This window comes from Ambystoma mexicanum, chromosome 7p (assembly GCF_040938575.1).
Source record: "Ambystoma mexicanum isolate Mex_15411 chromosome 7p, UKY_AmexF1_1, whole genome shotgun sequence".
In the NCBI taxonomy this organism is placed as follows: Eukaryota; Metazoa; Chordata; class Amphibia; order Caudata; family Ambystomatidae; genus Ambystoma; species Ambystoma mexicanum.
The window spans coordinates 160,360,567-160,379,918 of NC_090939.1; the positions used below are offsets into that span (position 1 = coordinate 160,360,567).

Sequence of the window (19,352 nt, forward strand, 5' to 3'; positions counted from 1 at the left end):
TGTTTGATGGCATGTGTTCCTTGTTTGCTTGGATATGGCATAGCACTGCGTTTCCTTATTGGCGCCTATGCTGTTATCTTTATGCTGTTACCTTTAGAGCAGCGCTCAGAATGAGGCATAACTGAAGGGCACGCATTTTCCGGGCTGTGCCATGTCGCCAGAGCACATCATGGTGTGGAGAAAAGGAGTAACACTACCATCTCCCCCCTGTCCCCTCAACAGAGCCCTGAGCATGCAGGAAAAGGCCTGTAGCTGTAGACCCAAGTGGTGTTAATCCAGGCTTCAACGCCCTGCAGGCTGGCTGCCTCCAAGCGTACGGCTCTGGTGACGGTCTCCACGCCATTGGCACACGCCATTGGCAGCTTCTCTGCTCCGCAGTAAGCCCCGTTTTACTGTGTGGTGAGAGGGCCGTCTCTGGGCCAATCACATTTTGGTTATGCTTTTCACGGTGGCATTTGTAAATCAAAGTAGCTTCTTGTGCATTCTAATGTATGCATATATCTTGTTTTAAGGAGAAGGCACTGTGCTTCATCTGTAGTCCTGATCACAAGTGTTCTCCAGGCACCAGTCCTACACATACATTCGCTGGTTGGAATCTCAACAAGTCCATATGCACGTGTATCCTTCTGCGATCCACAAATGGACTACTCCTTTTATATTGTGAACATGTACCCACCTACCCTCTTTGTTAAAGGAGTGCAAGTATAGGACCCGCAGTCTAGTGCAGTCTTCGCGGCACTGCCCAGCAGGGAATCATAGGCGGCCATGGGTGGTTGCTGCAGGCGCCTCAACCTGCCAATATAATGGTGTTGTGGCCTAAGAAAGGACCACGCGTAGTCGTGGTGGTAGGTTACAGATATGTGTTCTCTTCACATACGCATTTTCAGTGATCAGCCTTGTCCATGCTATTTTAACATCACATCATTAATATGTCTAGTCCAGGCTGCAATCGCCTCTCTATTGCATATGTTGTTTAATCCACGACCAAGTTCATGATCTTTACGGGGAGCACTGGGCTAGCGTCGCTCAGAATGTCCTAGCAGGATCAGCGCACTTCCCGTCGGGATCTCACCAGACCGCTGCAGGTCTTCTGTGAAGTCCTTTACTCTACATACCTGCTTTTGTTGGAAAGCTTGTGTAACTCCATCACATGGTCTTCTTTCTCTTTGTGGTCGACTGCTCCCTGCATTCTCTTCTTGTGGTGTTGCACTCCTTTCTGTGGATCTCTCTTGTCTCATGCCACTCCTCTTTGGACTGGCTTCCCCTTGTGATAGTGTCCGTTCATCCTGCTCTGCTCCATGTTCAGGTTGCACTCTCGTCTACTTCTCGGTGGCTTAGCTCTCCTCTTCGGCTCTCTGCTCTGAGATTGCAGGGTTTAGTGTTTCGACCTGCCCCCTTTTCGTACAGTGCCACCTTTTCCAGATTCCATTGCTTACCATCTTGGGTGCGCACATGATTTGTCCCTCGCTGCAACACTCACTGGCTATGGAACTTGTACCCTGTCACTGGGTCTCTGTGGAATTTTAATCTTCATCAAGTCACACTTGTGTACGTGTTATTAATAAAATTTCATTTCACCTTCTCGCACTGTCCTTTGTTGAGGTTTGTCCTCTCCGCACAATATCTTTTCATGTCCTTTGCTTTTCTTCACAAGCCACACTAATTCTACCATCTCAACCATTTCGTCCTCTCTTATATTTGCCAACCATGGCGGAACCAGCGTGGACGCTGCCCTGCGTCCACGGAGGAGGTGGAACAGCGATACATTTGTGACCCCATCAGCGGTAAGACGATGGGCTGCCACTGCTTCCTTGATCGTGCTATGCGGATTGAGCCCAGCTACGGTAGCCAACTGCTGGACCCCCTTGATAAACCTGTTGGTGCGTTCGACCAACCCATTGGCTTATGGATGATATAAGGCTGCTTTAATCTTTTGATTATTGTTCTCCTTCATTAACCTTTCCATTTCTCTTAATACAAGTTGAACTCTGTTGTCGCTGACCAGTTTTTTTGTCAACCCTTCTCTTTGAAAAATATTCTTGAGAAACTGAATCACGGTAGCTGTGGTTATGTTGGATACAAACTCAACTTCTACCCATTTAGATAAATAATCCACCGGTACTATGCCATACTTGTGTTCATGTTCCATTAGCTCAAGTGGTCCTATGAAGTCCATGCCCAGTTTTTGCCAACCCCCTCTGGCACTTCTGTTGGATGTAGTGGCACTTGTCTGATCTTTAGTCGCTTGTTGCTATTTACACATTCATGACATCTGTCATTGTCCATATTTCCAAATCCATTCCTGGCCACCAATATGATTCCCTCACTCTCCTTCTCATCCTGTTTCCAAGATGGCCAGCGTGAGCCCTACATATGATGGTTCTCCTCATTGCTACAGGTGGGATGACCTGATCACCTCTGATGAGCATCCCTTCACATTCGAAGATCTCATCAGCTACTTTGCAATAAGGGCGTGACACTTCTGGGATGGAATTCTCATTGGGCCATCCCTTGCTGACCCATTCTGTGATTTTTGTTGTTGTGACATCTTTTAACTGCTTCTTCTTTCCAGTGTCCCTCGCTCACTTCGAGGCATTCAAAGCTGGTCTCAGTGTCTTTACACACCAGCAGTCTGGAAATACAATCCGCTTGGGCAATTTTCCACCCCTTCTATGTGCTGTATTTCGTATGTGTATTCTTGGAGCATTGCTGCGATGTGAGCGAGTCGGGGGGTCGATGTCCGGGTCCCTCCGGGGCTCAGTAGGTGCACTCAAGGTTTGCGGTCTGTGACCAGAACACATTTTGTGCCCCAGACGTATGTGCGAAAGTAATATACTGCCCACGCACATGCCAACATCTCTTTTCTATGGTGCAGTACTTTTTCTCCTCTTGCGACAGTGCTTTAGATGCAAACGCGACAATGTGCTCTTCATCACCTTTCTTTTGTGTGAGCGTCGCTCCTATTCCATACATGCTGGCATCAGTGGTGATCATGATTTTCCATTGGGGATTGATTGAATGGTTGCAGACAAGGCACGTGCATGATGCCCTCTTTGACTTCTTCAAAAGCCTTGGATAATTCTGCATTCCAATGGTACTCTGCACATTTCTTGAATAATTCTCTTATGAGGGCAGTCGTCTCTGAAAAATTTGGCACACATTTTGCGTAATATTTGGATAATCCCAGAAACGATCTGAACTCTTCTTTACTATTGGGGAGAGGCACTTTAACAATGGCTTGCAGTACATCTTTCTTTGGGCTGATGCCTGCCTTCGATATGGTGTATCCGAGGTACTCTACTTCGGCAGCCTGTAACACGCACTTGTTATAGCGTAGCCAAACCCCTGCTTCTTGTAGCTTGGTTAACACTTTGCAAAGAGCTATAATGTTTCCCTTGGTCCTCCGCATAAATTAACATGTCGTCCTGGGAGTATGAGACATTCCCTATGTTTTCCAACAGAGAGTCCATCATGCATCGGAAGCAAGAGGCCACTAAAGACAACCAGAAAGACATTCTGGTGAACTGATACGTTCCAAATGGGGTTATGAAAGCAGCGAGTAGTCTGGACTCCCGCTGTAAATTGATTTGGTGGTCGGCGTCTCTCATATCTAACTTTGAAAAGATCTTTGCTTCCTTCATCAGCAAGATCAGTTCATTTATACTCGCCAAGGGATAACTATCCGCCACACCTCAAGATTTAGACTGCGGAGATCGATGCAGATGCATAGGTCCCCAGTGTTCTGTTTCTTTAGAAGTATCACCAGGCTGAGTCATTCTGACAACTCCACCGTCTCCATGGTTCCTTCTTCTAGCATATTGTTGAGTTTGTCCTGCAGTGCAACTCTCGCCGGCACCTGTCACACCCTGCGCTTTACTGGCACAGCTCCTTGTTTTAACTTTATTTTGTGTACATAATTCCTGATTCTGCTGTGCGTGTCTGAAAATAGTTCCGGAAACTCTTCTTTGGTGATTGACGTCTCACTTTTGTTTTTGGACAAAACCTGTCTCTCCACACTGGGGTGCAACCTAATTTGCGATTTGGCCCTGTCATCCCAGCCTAATACCGGTGGTCTGTTACACTTTAGTTTTTGTGACTCTTCCCTTGAACTTCACTGTCTCCCTCATGTAGCCTATGAGTTTCATACAGGCACCTCCAAAGACCACGGGATTGAGGTTTGTCTTGAATGCCTCCACTGTCTTTTCCCACCATGCTTTTGTACAGGTTCAAGGGTAGTATTGTAAGGTCTGAACCTGAGTCCACCATCACCCTCCTTTCATGACCGTCAACCTGGGACTTTTCCCTCTGAGTCGTGAGGCTGTTAACCATGAGAACTGTGGCGCATGCTTCTTCATCAGAGTAGGCATCGTCTCTGCCCTCTATACTCTGAATTGTCGCCACAGCCTTTCTCCCTTTCCAGTTGCACACTGATGCAAAATGTCCATCCCTTCTACATTGTGAGCATTCTGTATTTCTTGCAGGACATTCTCTGCTGTTAGCTAGATGACTAGTGCTGGCACACCTGTGGCACTTTAGTGGTTGTCGTCTCTCTGCTGCGCCATCTTTGGCATCGCGTTGCCCGTTTTCTCCTCTGCCTCTGAACTAGATCCACTGAACTTCCGTTGACTGGGAACTGGCCACCCACTCTTTGTGCCTGCAGGACGTCTCCTCTACTGCTCTCGCAATCTGGATGGCTTTGTCCAGTTGTAGCTCCTTCTCACGGATGAACTTATCTTGTACTTTTTGGTTATTTGTGTGCACAATGAGCATGTCGCAAATTCTTTCTTCTGACGTTGCCCCAAAGGCACACAATGCTGCCAATTCTTAACTGGACTACGCAATCGTCAACAGGTTCTGCAGGTTCTTGTTTCCTGCCATAGAACCTGATCCTGTGTAGAGTGATGTTTTCTTTGCAGGAAAACCTCCTGGCAAGTCTGTGCTTTGCTTCCTGATAGGCATCATCACCTTCTCCCGTCAGGGCATCTGGATTAAGGCCTGCAAACGTCTTTGTCCCTCTACACCCAGCGCATTCAGCAACATGGCCTTTTTACGTGTTGCTGAGTAGACGGTTCCACCCACCGCCTCTAAGTACTTTTGAAACAAAAGTTCCCATTGGAGCCATGGAATGGCTGGTTTGCCTGGAACTTGTGGGAACCGCGGAGGTGGCGTTACTCCTTGCATCGTGGTTTACGTGGGTCACTGTTGGAACCTCGTCACCAATTATGTTGTGGCCTAAGAAAAGACCACATGTAGTCGTGGTGGTATGGTTACAGATATTCATTCTCTTCACCTACACAGTTTCAGTGATCAGCCTTGTCCATGCTATGTTAACATCACAGGCATTAATATGTTTAGTCCATGCTGCAATCACCTGTGTATTGCATAGGTTTTTTAATCCACAACCAAGTTCATGATCTTTATAGGGAGCGCTGGGGCTGACGTGTAGTTTTCTGGCTCCCCGTGCTCAGAATGGCGTATCGGGATCTTTGTGCTTCCCGTCTCGCGTTGGGATCTCACAAGACTGCCGCAGGACTTCTGTAAGTCCTTTACAAATGGATCTGGCGTACTAAAAGTAGTGCAAACTGAGCATTTTCCTAACTTTAACAATCCTCCACTAATTTAGTTGACTGAAAGTGAAGCCAATGCGTAAGTGCGGTACAGTGGTAGAGCATGCGCCGCACCAACCAAGGTGGCCTGGGTGAGTGTGCAGTAAATCCTCCTACAGCATTCACATTGCCAGCCTTCATTGGTCAAATGTTTTCCAATGAGGAATATTTTGATGTTTTCTGATATGATAATGCATGGGATTAGTCTCCGCACAAGTTGAGTGATTTCAACAATTTTTTTCCCACAAAGGATTACTTAAGATTTTATTCAGGTTTCTTGTCCAGTGCCAATATTACGTTTGTTTGTTTGTTTGTGAAAAAACTTAGAATGCGTGCGTTGTCATTGCATAGTGATCTATTTGTACCCCGACTACTCCTTGTTGGTCTTTGTGTGCTTGATAAATGTTAAAGAAAATAAAATGTGCACTGTTTTATTTTATACATCAGCTTGTCTAGCAGATGAGCTTTCCTTTGTGGGGTTCCGGTAGAGGAAGGCAAGGTCTAACTTAACATGGCCCTATTATTTAGTGCCCGGTCTAAGGCATGCTATACTGTGTCCTATGACACTTTCTACAGAGCAAGTCTATTGAAAGTCTCAAGACTTCATGTACGTAGCCTAATGTGAACATCGTTGGAGGTTGAGTTGTGTATATCCTGTGTGTGTGTGTTTTCCTGTTTTGTTAAACCAAACCATTCAACCCCAATTTATTTGGGACCGTTTAATGTTCTATTAGGCGTGTTGGAAAACCTTTGTGCCTAGATACCTTTGGGTTAGGTGTGCTATATAAATGCATAAATAAATAAATAAACCTCAACATATTTGCAGAATTACACACAACAATAACATAACTCCATAATCCAATTCTAGGAGCTAATCAGGAAATCAAAGGCCAAAGATCATCGTGCGGCTCCTCTAAAATGTGGTGCTCCAGGCACAAACACGGCGGCGGACCTTTGAGCCGCTGATTGGGGGCCTCGTGAAGACCAAACCAGAACCAAGACTACACAATGAACGAAGCCCTGAGCTAAGCAACTGGAAGGGGGAAGCTGAAGTGAGTGAGACATGGGGGAGGTCAGATATATACAGGTCATTAAAATCCCTCCACATCTATCCATACTTCTCCTCAGAGCCCCTCTTCCGACAGGGTACTTTCTTTGGTCCAGTCTTCGCAGATGGGACAATCAGACCTTCAGAGATCAGTTGCTTTTTTTCCATAGCATGTGTATCACAGCAATCTGACCATCCTTGTACAAAATAGAAACGTCCATAGAATTCCTCTGTATACTGTTTGATCACCATTATTCTGTATCTGTGCTTCCCTTTTCACTTGTGTACTAAACATGTGTTTCTGCCTTAGATGGGTTGTGGATGTCCCTGCACGCCAAACGCTCGCAGCAACTGCTGAATGCCACGTGTTCTGCTACTAGTTGGCCCGCTCCGGATCTTTGGTGGCCTGGGATGGGCGTGGTTCTTCAGAATGGAACTAGTAAAGTAGTAAATCTCAATGGGACTATGTCGGTCAGCAGCTGGGTGCTCCTCAATGATTCCACAAGCCCGGCAAATGCAACTATAGAGTGCAGAGCGCAGAATCCACGCCAGGGGCTCACCTATTCTGTGGCAGTGAATGAGGGTGAGTATTACATTTAGAACCCCCCTCCTATTTAGCATGTGTTGCTTCTGGCCTCCCACCTTGCAAGCTCTCTGCTGCTGTATTTGAGGCCCTGATAGTAAATGTTGTTTCATTGTGAGTCTGCCTTAGTGGGAGTAGGTTGGGCCAGGCATTTCATCGGGATCAGTGAATATGATGAAATGCGCTTTGCATGACTCGGGCCCTGAAAGTGCCAAGGCATGTCTGCAATTGGTTGTGTTCCCGTGCAGAAAGGACGTTGGCTAGCAATAGGCGGTGGACTGCTCTCTGTAGGGGCAGGTCATAGGGATTCACCTTTCTGCATGTGTGAAAAGGGGCTTAATATGATGGAATTGCAGTTGTGTAGATGGACTCACGTGGCTGTGTTTATTTGAAGGCATTCCCATAACCTTTTATTTTGTGTACTTATTGTGGAAGTGGTCCCTACAAGACAGCGCCACCTTTTTCAGTGCCCATCCCATAGCATAAGAAAACCTGAAGGCCGTCTGAGCACTCTTCACCATGTCACATTGAATTGCTGTCTAAACCCGTCACTCAGTCAACACATGACTATGGGCCTCATCACGACTTCGGCGGTAGCGCTATTACCGCCGGATTTAAGGGTCCGCCGAATCAGGGCTTCAGCGGATTTCGCCCAGGCTCTGAGCTGGGGGGAAATTCACGCTATTACCGCCGGCGGGAAATCCACCGGCGGTATTAGCGTGAAGATTCCCCATTGAGCCCAATGGGGAGTGGGGCATTCCCGAATTGGCTCAGTGGGGAATGGGGACTTACATTACCGCCGAACTCATGATCCGGCACTATTAGCGCCAGAGAGTTCGGTGGTAGGGCTAATACCGCCCGCGCTAATAGCATTAGCGTTACCGCCGAGGTCGTGATCAGGCCCTATGTGTCCTCTTTGCGTCGTGGATGGTTCCGGGTTTCCTGGTATTATGAGGTGGAGCACTGTCTTTCTGATTGCCCCGGCCAGCTCGGGTATAATTCCATTCTGACATTGCCTGTCCCTAACCATTGACAAGGTCCTACACATGTGAATGGTGGGCCATCTCATTCAGGTACAAGACACCATATTCCCCCTTTGCTCCCCCCACCCCCTTTTTTCAATGTGGAAGTTGGACCTGAACATCAAGCATTCAGTGATCTTCCGAAGGGAACTACTACTTGTGGGGCACCAGATAAGATTTCCAAGTCAGATTATTTTATGCTCCCTATTTTTCTAAGTTGGGAGTAAAAGGATTTTTAGGGAGTCAAATGGATTTCCAATGGTGGTAATTCTTATGTGGGTAGAAAAAAATGTTAAAATCGTATAATTCACTGAAAAAGATGAATTTTTGTTCCTCTTAAGATCAGGCAGTAATAACAGAGCTCCTTTCTGTGACACAGCGCTGCTATTAGCATGGATTCCACATGGAGAGGTGCACATTTCAAAGTGGTTTTGTGAGTCTGTACATTTAGCAAGTACCTCTCACGTTCGAAAGAAGTGCAGTAATTCTGAGAGTGCGTTTTTTAGTTTGGGCTATTGGGTGGCGTTTTCGCCACCTATACGCTGAAACTACTGCACTAGAGTAGAGATGAGGAGAAATGGCATACACAGAGGGACCCAAAGCTTGAAGGGATTGATGGCCATGCTGGTTATCCCCTTGGTTTTTAAAATGGCCCACCTGGCCCGTATGATAGCCAGCTTCACCTCCAACTTTCAGTGTTACGGAGATGACATGCAGCTCTCCTTCAGGCTACCCTCAGCCTCTTCCTCACTCATACCCCACTGTCTGACCGCAATTCAGTCACGGTTTGCTGCAAACAACCTCTGCCTCAATGCCAATAAGATAGAGATTGTCCTCATCAGGACCCCTGCTCCCGCCTTCCCTCTTTCTCTCTGGCTGGCCTTCCTTCACCCTGCGCCTCCACCTACCAACGAGGCAAAAAACCTGGGGGTCCCCTTCGTCTCCACTCTCTCCTTCTTGTCTCACATCACGGATATCTCTAAAAAGTCCACTACCAACTGCACCTTCTCAGAGGTATTCTTCCTTTTTCCACCTTCCCCCAGAGGCTCACCGGCTCCAGAGCCCTGGTCCTCTCTAGGCTGGACCAATGCAACTGCCTCTTTCTCAACCTAACCTCTTCTACCTTCTGTCCTCTTCAGCTCATCCAGAACAGAACTGCAAGACTTATCCTTGGCCTCAAGCCCAGGGACTGCATCTCTCCGGCGTTGTAATTCCTTCACTGGTCCTGTGGCTGCAAAGATTAAGTCGAAGACCCTTTGCATTGTCCATACGGCTATCTGGGGTCTGGGTCCACTCGCTCTCTTCCTAAATACTCACCTTCTCGAGTCCTGTGCTTGTCTTCCTTCAACTCTCTGCGGGTGAGCCTCTCCTCCAAGCAGAGACTTGGGGGGAGATCTTTATCCTCTGCAGGTGCCTTCCTCTGGAACAGCCTCCCTGCCTCTCTGTCTTGAGCTGGATCGCCTTAAATTCCGGAAACTCCTCAAGACTCTCCTCTTAGCCTCCTCCTTCTCCCTCCCCCTCGCCTGCTAACCACCTCTCTTCTCTCTCTTGTCTACTTCTGCTCAGTTTTGCTGACTGGCTGCCTGTTGTACCTTCAGAGCCTCACCGGTCCCAAGCTTTCCTCGCCAGTCTCCTGCACTTGCTCCCAGACCTTGCACTTGCCGCAGAATGATTGCACTTCGGTTACGACCCATAAGAGTGGTATCTCTCTGCACTTAACCCATGTTCTGACGGGACTGGGTGCACTTGTCCCTGTCGCCCTCCCCCCCCACACACACTTTCTGTTCACCTGCATAATCTGAATGTACCATGCCTATTAAGATCGTTTGTCTTCTCTTACCTATGTCTTCCCCTCCCATGCATGGTTGCGCTTTGAAACACTTGTTTATAAGCACATAATAAATGAACATCCAATCCGTGCTAATCCCTATGGCCATTTCCACCCAGTTCCTGCCACCCACACCCAAAACACTGTCCCATGGGAACTCTTTGAGCTCTCTTTAATCAAGTCTTAGCATCAAACTGTGCACTGAGTGTTTTTTCAAAGCAGTCTTCTGAGAGTTAATGACTTAGTTGGAGCTGTAAACATGCTACAGTGTAATAAAAATATCTTAACCAAGTCTGCCTTGATGCACTCGATTTATAAGGACTATGCATGCCCTTCACTCATATCCTGTTAAAACGAGCATTGGCATAGACAAACGTTTTGGTTTGTGTATAAGTATTAGACATTTGCCTGCCACTGCTATTAAATGCCCATGAACTGTTTTCTCACCTGTTACCATCAATGGCTAGTTACTACCACTACGGTAGTGCCTGGCAAGTGCCTTTGCCATTCCTACACAAAGGCCCAAACTGTTGGCATTGTCGATGCTTTTTAATGACATGCTGCTGTTTTACTTTCTGGAGCTAGGAAGCTGGAAAGGAGAGAATTGCTTCTTTGCGTTTTGTCGAGAAAGTTCTAATGTATCTTGTGAATCAGTAGGGACATGTCTCTGCCAGGGTTATTTTTGGCTTGCTGCCTGTAATGAAACGGAGACAGGAGTTGTTCTCCATCTCGCCCAGCCATCAGATCATCAACTATGATTATCATTTTGCAAATTTCTGTTTTTTTAAATTCCCATGAAGGATTTTTGCTGATTTACAAGTTTGGCTTTTATGTATCTTGTCACTGCCTTTGATATGGTTAACAGGGCTAGGCTCTTGGTGGTCCTAAAAGCATTAAGGCTGCCATCACATCTTTTATCAGCATAAAGCTTATGCACTATGACACTTGGGCCACTATTCCTTTTGGACCCATCGGTGAGCATACTTCAACGTAAGTAGGGGTGTGTATTGGCACATCTCCTGTTTAAATTCTACGTTACTCGCCGACGTCCCTGTGATTGGTGGCGCAAAACAAATCCCAGTACTGAGTCACATAGATGATGCAGTCTTAGTTGCCAGGATGGCTAGAGCATTGCAGGGTCTTCTTTATAAATATACTCACTTCGTGAGAGCAAGAGATATAAAGGTTAACGCTACTAAATCCAAGAGGATGATCGGAGGGGAAAACGGATCCTCCTCTTCCGTTACGCAAAATAATGTTAAACTGGAAGAGATGGATCCTTTTAGCTATTTGGGAGCAGTATTCACAAACAAATAGCAGGATTGAAAACACTTGCATAAACCAGCTCAGTCCATGGCCCAAATGTATGGAGCCATAAACAGCACTGCAAATTCTCTAGGGTACCTACCAGTCCATTGTAGCAAGCTTGAAAATCCACATGCCAAAACCGCATGTGTTAGCTCTTTATAGGACTGAGCTTTGGGGATTTGGGGACACCCATTTATTTCAACTAAAAGAGGTTGCCTTTATTAGACGTCTCCTCAATCTCCCGCACTTGGCCCCCTGCTTTTTGCCATGCACTCTGAACTGAAACATCCTTTAGAAGTGACAGGCTCAGGTTAAGGCCTATTGGCATTTCGCAAATCCTAAGGACTAATCCAGAAGCTGGTTTCTCCCCAGAAATTCTGAGGGGCCTCATTGCTATAGAGAACATATATAGTATCCAAAATTAAACCAGGTTTTTTTTTGTAATATCAACCATCCGTGTCCTGCGCTAGAAAAAAGTGTGGCAGCTGTTTAGTGGAGTAACGAAGTGGGACCCCCTACTTGGGTGAATACAAGAACATGCTTGGGGCTCAGGAGAACCCCACTCCACTTATCCTCAAACACCACAAGTTCAAATGACGAGTATACACTCAGGAGTAATGTGAATTTGAAAGTGTATTAAAAAAAAAGAAGAAAAAAATGCCCACATAGGGCATTTTTATTTTAATTTTTTAATTTTTATTTTTTATTTATTTTTTATTTGTTTTTTTTCTTCTTTTTTTTCTTCTCTTTTTTTGAATACACTTTCAAATTCACATTACTCCTGAGTGTATACTCGTCATTTGATCTTGTGGCATTTGAGTGTAAGTGGATTGGGGTTCTCCTGAGCCCAGAGCATGTTCTCATATATAGGATCACCTGGCTAAATTAGTTGTGACAGACCCTCTTGAAAGTAAATGCAAGGGATGTTTTTACGAACGTGTTTTGCTCCCAAAAAAGATGTTGGGCTGATTAGCTGGAAATTAAAACCCCTATGGGACACAGGAGAGAAACACATTTGCTTAAACAATCGTATAGGACGTATGCCACTATTTATACCGTAGGCCAATGGATGTATTGTTTGGACCGGATTGCTTTACACCGTGGCAGGTCTCTTGCGCGTTTCAGGTTTGGCTTCTTGCCAACTGGAGAACTCGCTCACCGCTCCAATGATCTACCTGCCCTCATACATAGGAAGACACTAAGCACTTTATGCTACTGTTTAAGTTATACATGAAGATTAGGCAGAAGACACTTTCCCCCCTGTTTAGGCGTATGACTATCAGAATGATAAGGTTGGCTTTGTAATATTTATTAGCTTCCTCAGATGTGACATTTTCAGTCCCACTACAAAGTTACATTTGCATTGCACTAAGGCTGAGAAACCACTATATAGACAGGATGTTGGCTCTGTCATACGTATGCTGAATTACTTTTGATTATTACACGCTGTATTGCATTGTGCACATTTGTATACTATTAGTATCGGTTCTCTGTGATTTCTTCGAATTTATTTAATTGAGGGAGAATTGGTCGAATTTTCTTCTCTTTTTTCTTTAAGGACATTTTACCGCAAATGCATGTGGGAGAGACCTCCGGCTTCCCCCCCCCCACTCCGAACCCGCTACCATTATTATTCCCCTAACCCACCCCCCACATACATTTGTGGTAAAATGTGGCAAATAAAATCGACCAATTGCCCCTCTATTAAATCTACTGCGGCCAAACCTCTCGTTATCTTTTTTTTGCCCCTTTTAAACATGATGAATCTCAATATCCTTAATGGTGGTTTTATTATGCCCGACACCCTTTTTTTGGTCCAAAAATCGCAGCAATACGTGAGGCTATTATAATCTAAATTATGGAGGAGTTTAATTTTTAAGTATAAGACTACCAGTTGCTACATTTAGTGATTCTTCTTTGTTCTCACATAGAAGGGACTTGTTAGAGCTGGGATTGAACATGGAATGGTGGTATAACTGATAGAACTTTTGCAAGTGTTGTAAATTGCACATTTCATTGCAGATAGAAATTTAAGGGGGTAAAGTAAATAAAGAATACTGATCACCCACACAAGCTTCTAAGGAAACATGAGAAATCACATCTGTCGTGTTGACATTTAAACCTGACCAACTATCTGTATCTAACGCCCTGAAGAAGACCTTAGAAATTAAGGTTGAAACACGTGTTGGCAATCCAGTATTATTCTGAAAATTGAGCAGTGCTTTCGTTTTGAGAATTATATTATCTAAGGCTATGCATTTTACATAAGCTCGGGGGGGTGTCGGAGGTGGTCATTACTCTGCTCTTGTTTAATTTTGTGATCTTGGGCTAGTGTCGCTGACAGTGACCTCTTTAACTATATTGATTAGATACAATAGCGAGAGTATAGGCTTTGAAGTTTGTGGTAGATGGCTGAATGAAGTGTAAGCCCTCACATTAAATTTCTCAATTTGTGCAATTTAAGAATTTGTAAGATAATGAAATTAATAATGTACAAAAATATATTCTTTCCAAGCTTCATTGTTTTCGTGTTTGTCAACAGTAGTCTCAATGTGTGTTTCATATCTGAAGAATCCGACATCAGGGGAACCATGATGTTTCAAAAACCTTTTAGAAAACACAAACCCATGATACCATTAAGCATGTTTGGGAAAATAAAATACATAAATTGCACTATATTACAAATTGGATTGAGGTGTGCTTCACCTATGGGTAGATTTATATGCAGCAACATTCTGGGCAAAGCCAACATGTGTTCTTCCCTTGGGGGTTGGCAGTGGGGAGATACTGGCCTACTGCACTGGTGAAGCCAGTATAGACAGATTGCCTTACAGTGGGCATAGCATGTTTACTGGCATTATGGACAAAGCCAACAAGAGAATTTTCGTAAGTGGCAATACTAGCCTGCATTGGCTCAGGCATCATGAACATGTTTGAGAAAAGTGCATTAAAATGATGTTCGACACTGTGTAAGGGTGCTGAAGGAGGAGACTGACACACAGGTGGCATGGTTGTTGGCATAACCTTTTATTTAAGATTAAAGAGAAAACCTAACTTTCCCTAACTCTGAGAGGGGTTTCCCTACCTCAGCTAAAATACTAAGGATTCAGTCAGGATGTCCATGTAAAGCAAGAGTCCACCGTCCTGTGTCAAAAACCGATTCCTGTCCCTTATGCTTGTAACTAAACTAATGAAGTGATGGATCTTCGTGATCCAGAAGAATGGCTCCTTTCTTCTGGACAACGGATCACAGTTCCAATTGTTAGGTGGGATCTTTACTGCGGGAATGACTCCCTTCCCCATGTTTCAATCTCTTCCCAAGACACAACACAAGGTTCCAGGATCAAATGCTAAAAAGCAGTAAAGTTCTCAGTTCCTATTCAAACATCAACATTCCTTATTGCTCATAGTTGCACTATTGGGTTACTGGAGAATGCTTCCCTTCTCCAGGGATCTTGCTCTCTGTGTTTTCACAATGCGAGGGGAATAACTTCCTTTCCCTGGCCTTTCCTCAGGCTTATTTTACAGTTCACAACACCAGGAGGAATGCCTACCTTGCCCATGCTTTTTCTCAGTCTTGCTATGCAGTTCACAATACTGTGGGGAATGACTCCCTTGCCTAGGCCTCTTTCTTATTCATGTACTGCCACAAAGAAGATGGCTTGAAAAACTTCCTTTTAGAGTTTGGCTTTGGCAGACCTGGTTCACTCTCTTGCAAGGTACTGTGATGTAAATGACTTGGATGCCTCTCCTTCCTTTTTGGGTGCGGGTCCCAGACCTGTATTCGTATTTCCTTCTCAGGGTTTCCCTCCACGCCCCTGCTCGCTAGTCTTAGATTTTTCCCCATCTCCCATATTCCCTCACCAAACTTCACAGCAACCCGGGTACCTTTGGGTTCTTGCTGGCTTCCTCCGGTTGGTCTGGGGCTCTCTGAGCTTGGGCTTTGGTTTCCCCCCCCACCCCCCTTGCTTCTCTGGCTTTCCAGCAGGCCGAGCCATCCCCACAGTGTGCCTCTGCCTTTCTCATGCACGTTAGGGCTTACACGCCCCATCCAGGTTCTTCTTGTGCCGGACCCTTTTATTGGCCAGGCTTCTGTCCTGTTCCTTCTCGCTAGACCGAACAGGGACATCTTGTTTCCCTCGCTCTTGACGCACTCACTGGTTTCTTCACAGTGCTCTGCCGAACCACTTCCTCCCTTGCGGTTCTTCCACGGAGGGCTTCTCCGGAGGGCTTTTCTCTTTGGTAAGTCTGTCTGTTTTTTGTACTTTGAATGTAGCAAAACAACTAGAACGTGTATGTTCGTTCTCTTGCGGACTGAGGACTCATCATTGCTCTGCATGTTCTCCTCGTCGCCGTAGCTTCCAGGGAAGTCTTTCTAAGGTCGTCCCTACTCTTCCTCGTCCCAGTTAATCTTGGGTTTTTAATGCTCCAGAGGCAAATGGAAATATGGTATACAGATGGTTGAGTTAAGGGATAGGAGGATGGATAGCAAGTGGGTGGAGGCGATGAAGGGTTGGCATAGTGTGTTTCCCTTGAATGGTCGTCCTTGTCCCTATATTGGGAGTCTTTCCCCATGACATCATCCTGCTGAGTACCACCACCGAGGGGACTATCGGGTGGCAGCCTCACCTCCATGGCTACATGGGGAGGGGCTCCCCCTGGGGGAGAAGTGACAACATACAAGGATTGATCACAACTGGCAGAATGCAGGCTTCTATTGTGGAAAAAAACATCATGATAATGCGTTGGATAATGCTTATTTGCCCTGATGGTGACCAGGCATCTTTTGGGTTGTTTGTTTTCCTCTACAAAAAAGGGGGTAAACTTTGTGGGTTTTCCCACAATTGATCACACCACATGTTGTAAAATTCACTGTTGTAACCCATTATTTAATACAATTTCCTTGAGGTGATCTACTCTTGGTTAATTGGGGTTCTCCAGCATGGGGTCTGGCATGGATTCACATGCTCATGAATATTCCCCGTCGTCAGGCTGGGAATCCCCGGTAAAGAAAAAATCAGTATCAGTTTCGTTTCTGTTCTGTCTTTCTTAGTAGTAACCAATCAGTGATCTCTGGGTCATACTGCCCCCAGCCAATGACTGCCCTCTCCCTAAACCCCGCCTCTGGCAGCCATCCTCAGATTTTTACCCCACGCTCAAGTGTTGGGAGTCCTCGTGTTTCGGAATTCTTCTACGCCCCTCAAGGGTGAAGTTTTCGTTGAGTTTACACTTCTCAGAGGATTCCGGAAGATCTGCGGCCTACCTCAAGGACATGGCCCAGGACAAAGGGAGCTCGACGCCCGGATCCTAGCTGTTCAGGAACTGCCCTGGATGCAGATTATATAACGTTTTCAAGGAGGACGAGCATTCGCGATGTCTCTACTGTCTCCATGGGGACAAGACGCACGTGGAGAAGAACTCGGCGTTCTGCAAGAACCTTTCTGAACGGACCAAACAAGATCGTCGTTCCCGCCTCGCCACTGGCTGGAGAAGGGCACAGCAAGTGAGAAGGCGAAGAAGAAGTCGTACCAGGCTTCTAAGTCCTTTGAGGGCGCCCCGGCGACGGGGGCCCAACAGAATGCCAAGCAGCGTGAGTCCACGGGCTCCGGGAGCGCCGAAAGGTCGGGCTCTTTGGTTGCCAAGCAGGGCGCTACTTCCCCGGCACGTTCGACCACGAGCCAACGCTCTGGATCGGGCAAGAGGAAGTCCGAGAACCCGGGTAGGCCGCTGGAGCGGACCCGGTCGATCTCGAAGGGGGAGCGAGGTGTTGACCCACCCCCAAGGCGAAGGCCTAGGACGCACCTAAGGTGGTGAGGGCTTTGATCCACCCGGCTAAGGCCTCTACCGAAGTAGTCTCTGCGACCCTGGCGGAGCCGGCTGAGACTACGCCAATGGAAACGGCCTCTGAGCCCAGAGTATCCCTGCCGCCGCGGAGGGAATCCTCTTTCCAGCCTATCACTAAGACCCCCGTGAAGCCCCCGGCTGATAAAGAGGGGGGCTGGTGGCCGTTACAGACTCGGAATCAGCCTCTGAGGAGGAACTGGTGGAGACCGAGAGGGGCCTCAACAAAAGGTCCATAGGCCTCAACGAGAGGTTCATAAACCTCAACGAGAGGTTCGAGAAGGTTTGATCCCAGGGGACGGTCCCTGCTGACGTGATCGAGGATAGCGACGAGGACGACGAACAGGGCCCACTGGAGCGGCCATCCCGTCCGGCGCAGCCATTGCCCGAGCCCCAGGATAGCTCGGCAGCCATTTTGTTGGCAATCCAATCCTTATGTACCGAGATAAGGACGAGATTACCACGCACCCCGATGGAGGAGCCAGAACCAGGCACATCGGGAAGCCCTCCGAACAAGCGGAGGAGAGTCCACCTCGCTCTGCCCTTCGTGCCTGTGCGAGACCGGTGGACCCCTCATCCCCCTTGCCGGGAGAAGATACGGCGAAGGATTCGGGGACGGAAGATGACGGCGGCGATGACACAGTAGACATCCCGTCGTCACCCTCCTCCCCCGCCGGCGTCCCCAGCCGACGAGGTTGGCTCTTTCCACGCCATGATAACCAGGGCATCTGAGTTCTTCCAGCTCTGCCCTGAAGAACAGAAAAAGGAGGGGTTTCTGTACCAACGACGAGAGGCTATGAGGAAGACGGTCCTCGCGGTGCCTTTACTCGACGACATCTGGGACGAGGTGCTTACTGTCCTCAAGAACCCTGCCACGACACCTGCCAAGAGGGACAGGTACGAGAAGAAGTACCAAGTCCCTGATGCCGCCCCCTTGTGCCTCAGGGCCCAGCCCACACCGGACTCGGTCGTCTCAGCAGCGGCTAAGAAGAAGGCAGCGGGCGCGGCAGCCTCAACTTCCACTTCCCCACCGGACAGCGAGGGTAAGAAGTTGGACTCTATTGGACGACGAGTCATCTCGTCGGCGGCGACGACGATTAAGGTGGCCAATGCCTTAGCGATCGTGGCCCGCTACAACAGGGAGCTCTGGTTCAAGATAGCTCCCCTGCTAGATTTCCTGCCTGATGACAAAAGGGCAGAGGCCCTAGAAATTCTGCAGGAAGGCGAGGTGGCGTCGGATCACGCCATTACGGTGGCAACGGACATTGCCGATACCGGATTTCGCCAACTGGGCAACGGAGTTTGCCTCCGACAACGAGGATGGCTCAAGGCGACAGACTTTCGCCAGGACGTCCAGACCAGAGTGTTGCACATGCCGTTCGACGGCAACAACCTCTTTGGTAAGGCAGTGGATGAGTCTCTACAGGCCATCAAGACCGACTCAGAGACGGCCCAGGCCCTTGGAGTGCTTCAGCAGCGACGGCCCTTTCGGAGCTCTGGAGGCAGACAGGGTGCCTCCAAAGGATCCAGCGGTGGCTCCTCCACCTACCGCCAGGCGGCCCGCTCCTCTTCCCAGGAGGCCTACAGAGGTCGCGGCAAGCAAGGGGGTTCCCGCCATCGTTGCCAAGGAGGCCAAGGCGGCAAGGCCGCTTCCAAGCAAGACTGACCCGGCCGGGTGGTCGGGCCCCCACCGAAGCACCCAAGTGGGAGGCCGACTGACTAAGTTCGTCAGGGTTTGGGAGTCCATCTCCACCGATCATTGGGTGTTGGACACCCTGGCCAACGGGCACTCGCTGGAATTCCTAAAGAAGTGCCCTTGCATTCCTCCCGTGGCCAGGAAGGAGAATCGCGTCCCTCAACTGCTGTTTGAGGTAAAGGCGATGCTCAAGAAAGGTGCCATCGAGGTCGTCCCCAGGAGGCTCCGGAGTATACTCAAGGTACTTCCTCGTCAGGAAGAAGACAGGCGGTTGGCGCCCCATCCTAGACCTGCGTCGGTTAAACAAATACATCAAGGCGCAGAAATTCAGGATGGTCACCCTCCAGCACGTACTGGGACAGCTGGAGGAAGGCGACTTCCTATCGTTGCTGGACCTGGAGGATGCTTACTTCCACATCC

At 47.6% G+C, this 19,352-nt stretch overlaps 1 protein-coding gene across 8 annotated transcripts in view; it reads left to right on the forward strand.

Moving 5' to 3' along the window:
- The window catches only part of LOC138525778 (OX-2 membrane glycoprotein-like), a 313,688-nt gene that overhangs the window by 233,139 nt on the left and 61,197 nt on the right, over nucleotides 1-19,352 (forward strand). For 7 of the 8 annotated variants that reach the window (XM_069635982.1, XM_069635981.1, XM_069635987.1 and 4 more), the window contains one exon: nucleotides 6,965-7,237. In XM_069635982.1, coding sequence (XP_069492083.1) covers nucleotides 6,965-7,237 — 273 coding nt within the window. Of the gene's footprint in view, nucleotides 1-6,474; nucleotides 6,659-6,964; nucleotides 7,238-19,352 lie in introns of those variants that run through there. The other variant, XR_011283426.1, reaches the window with a different exon arrangement.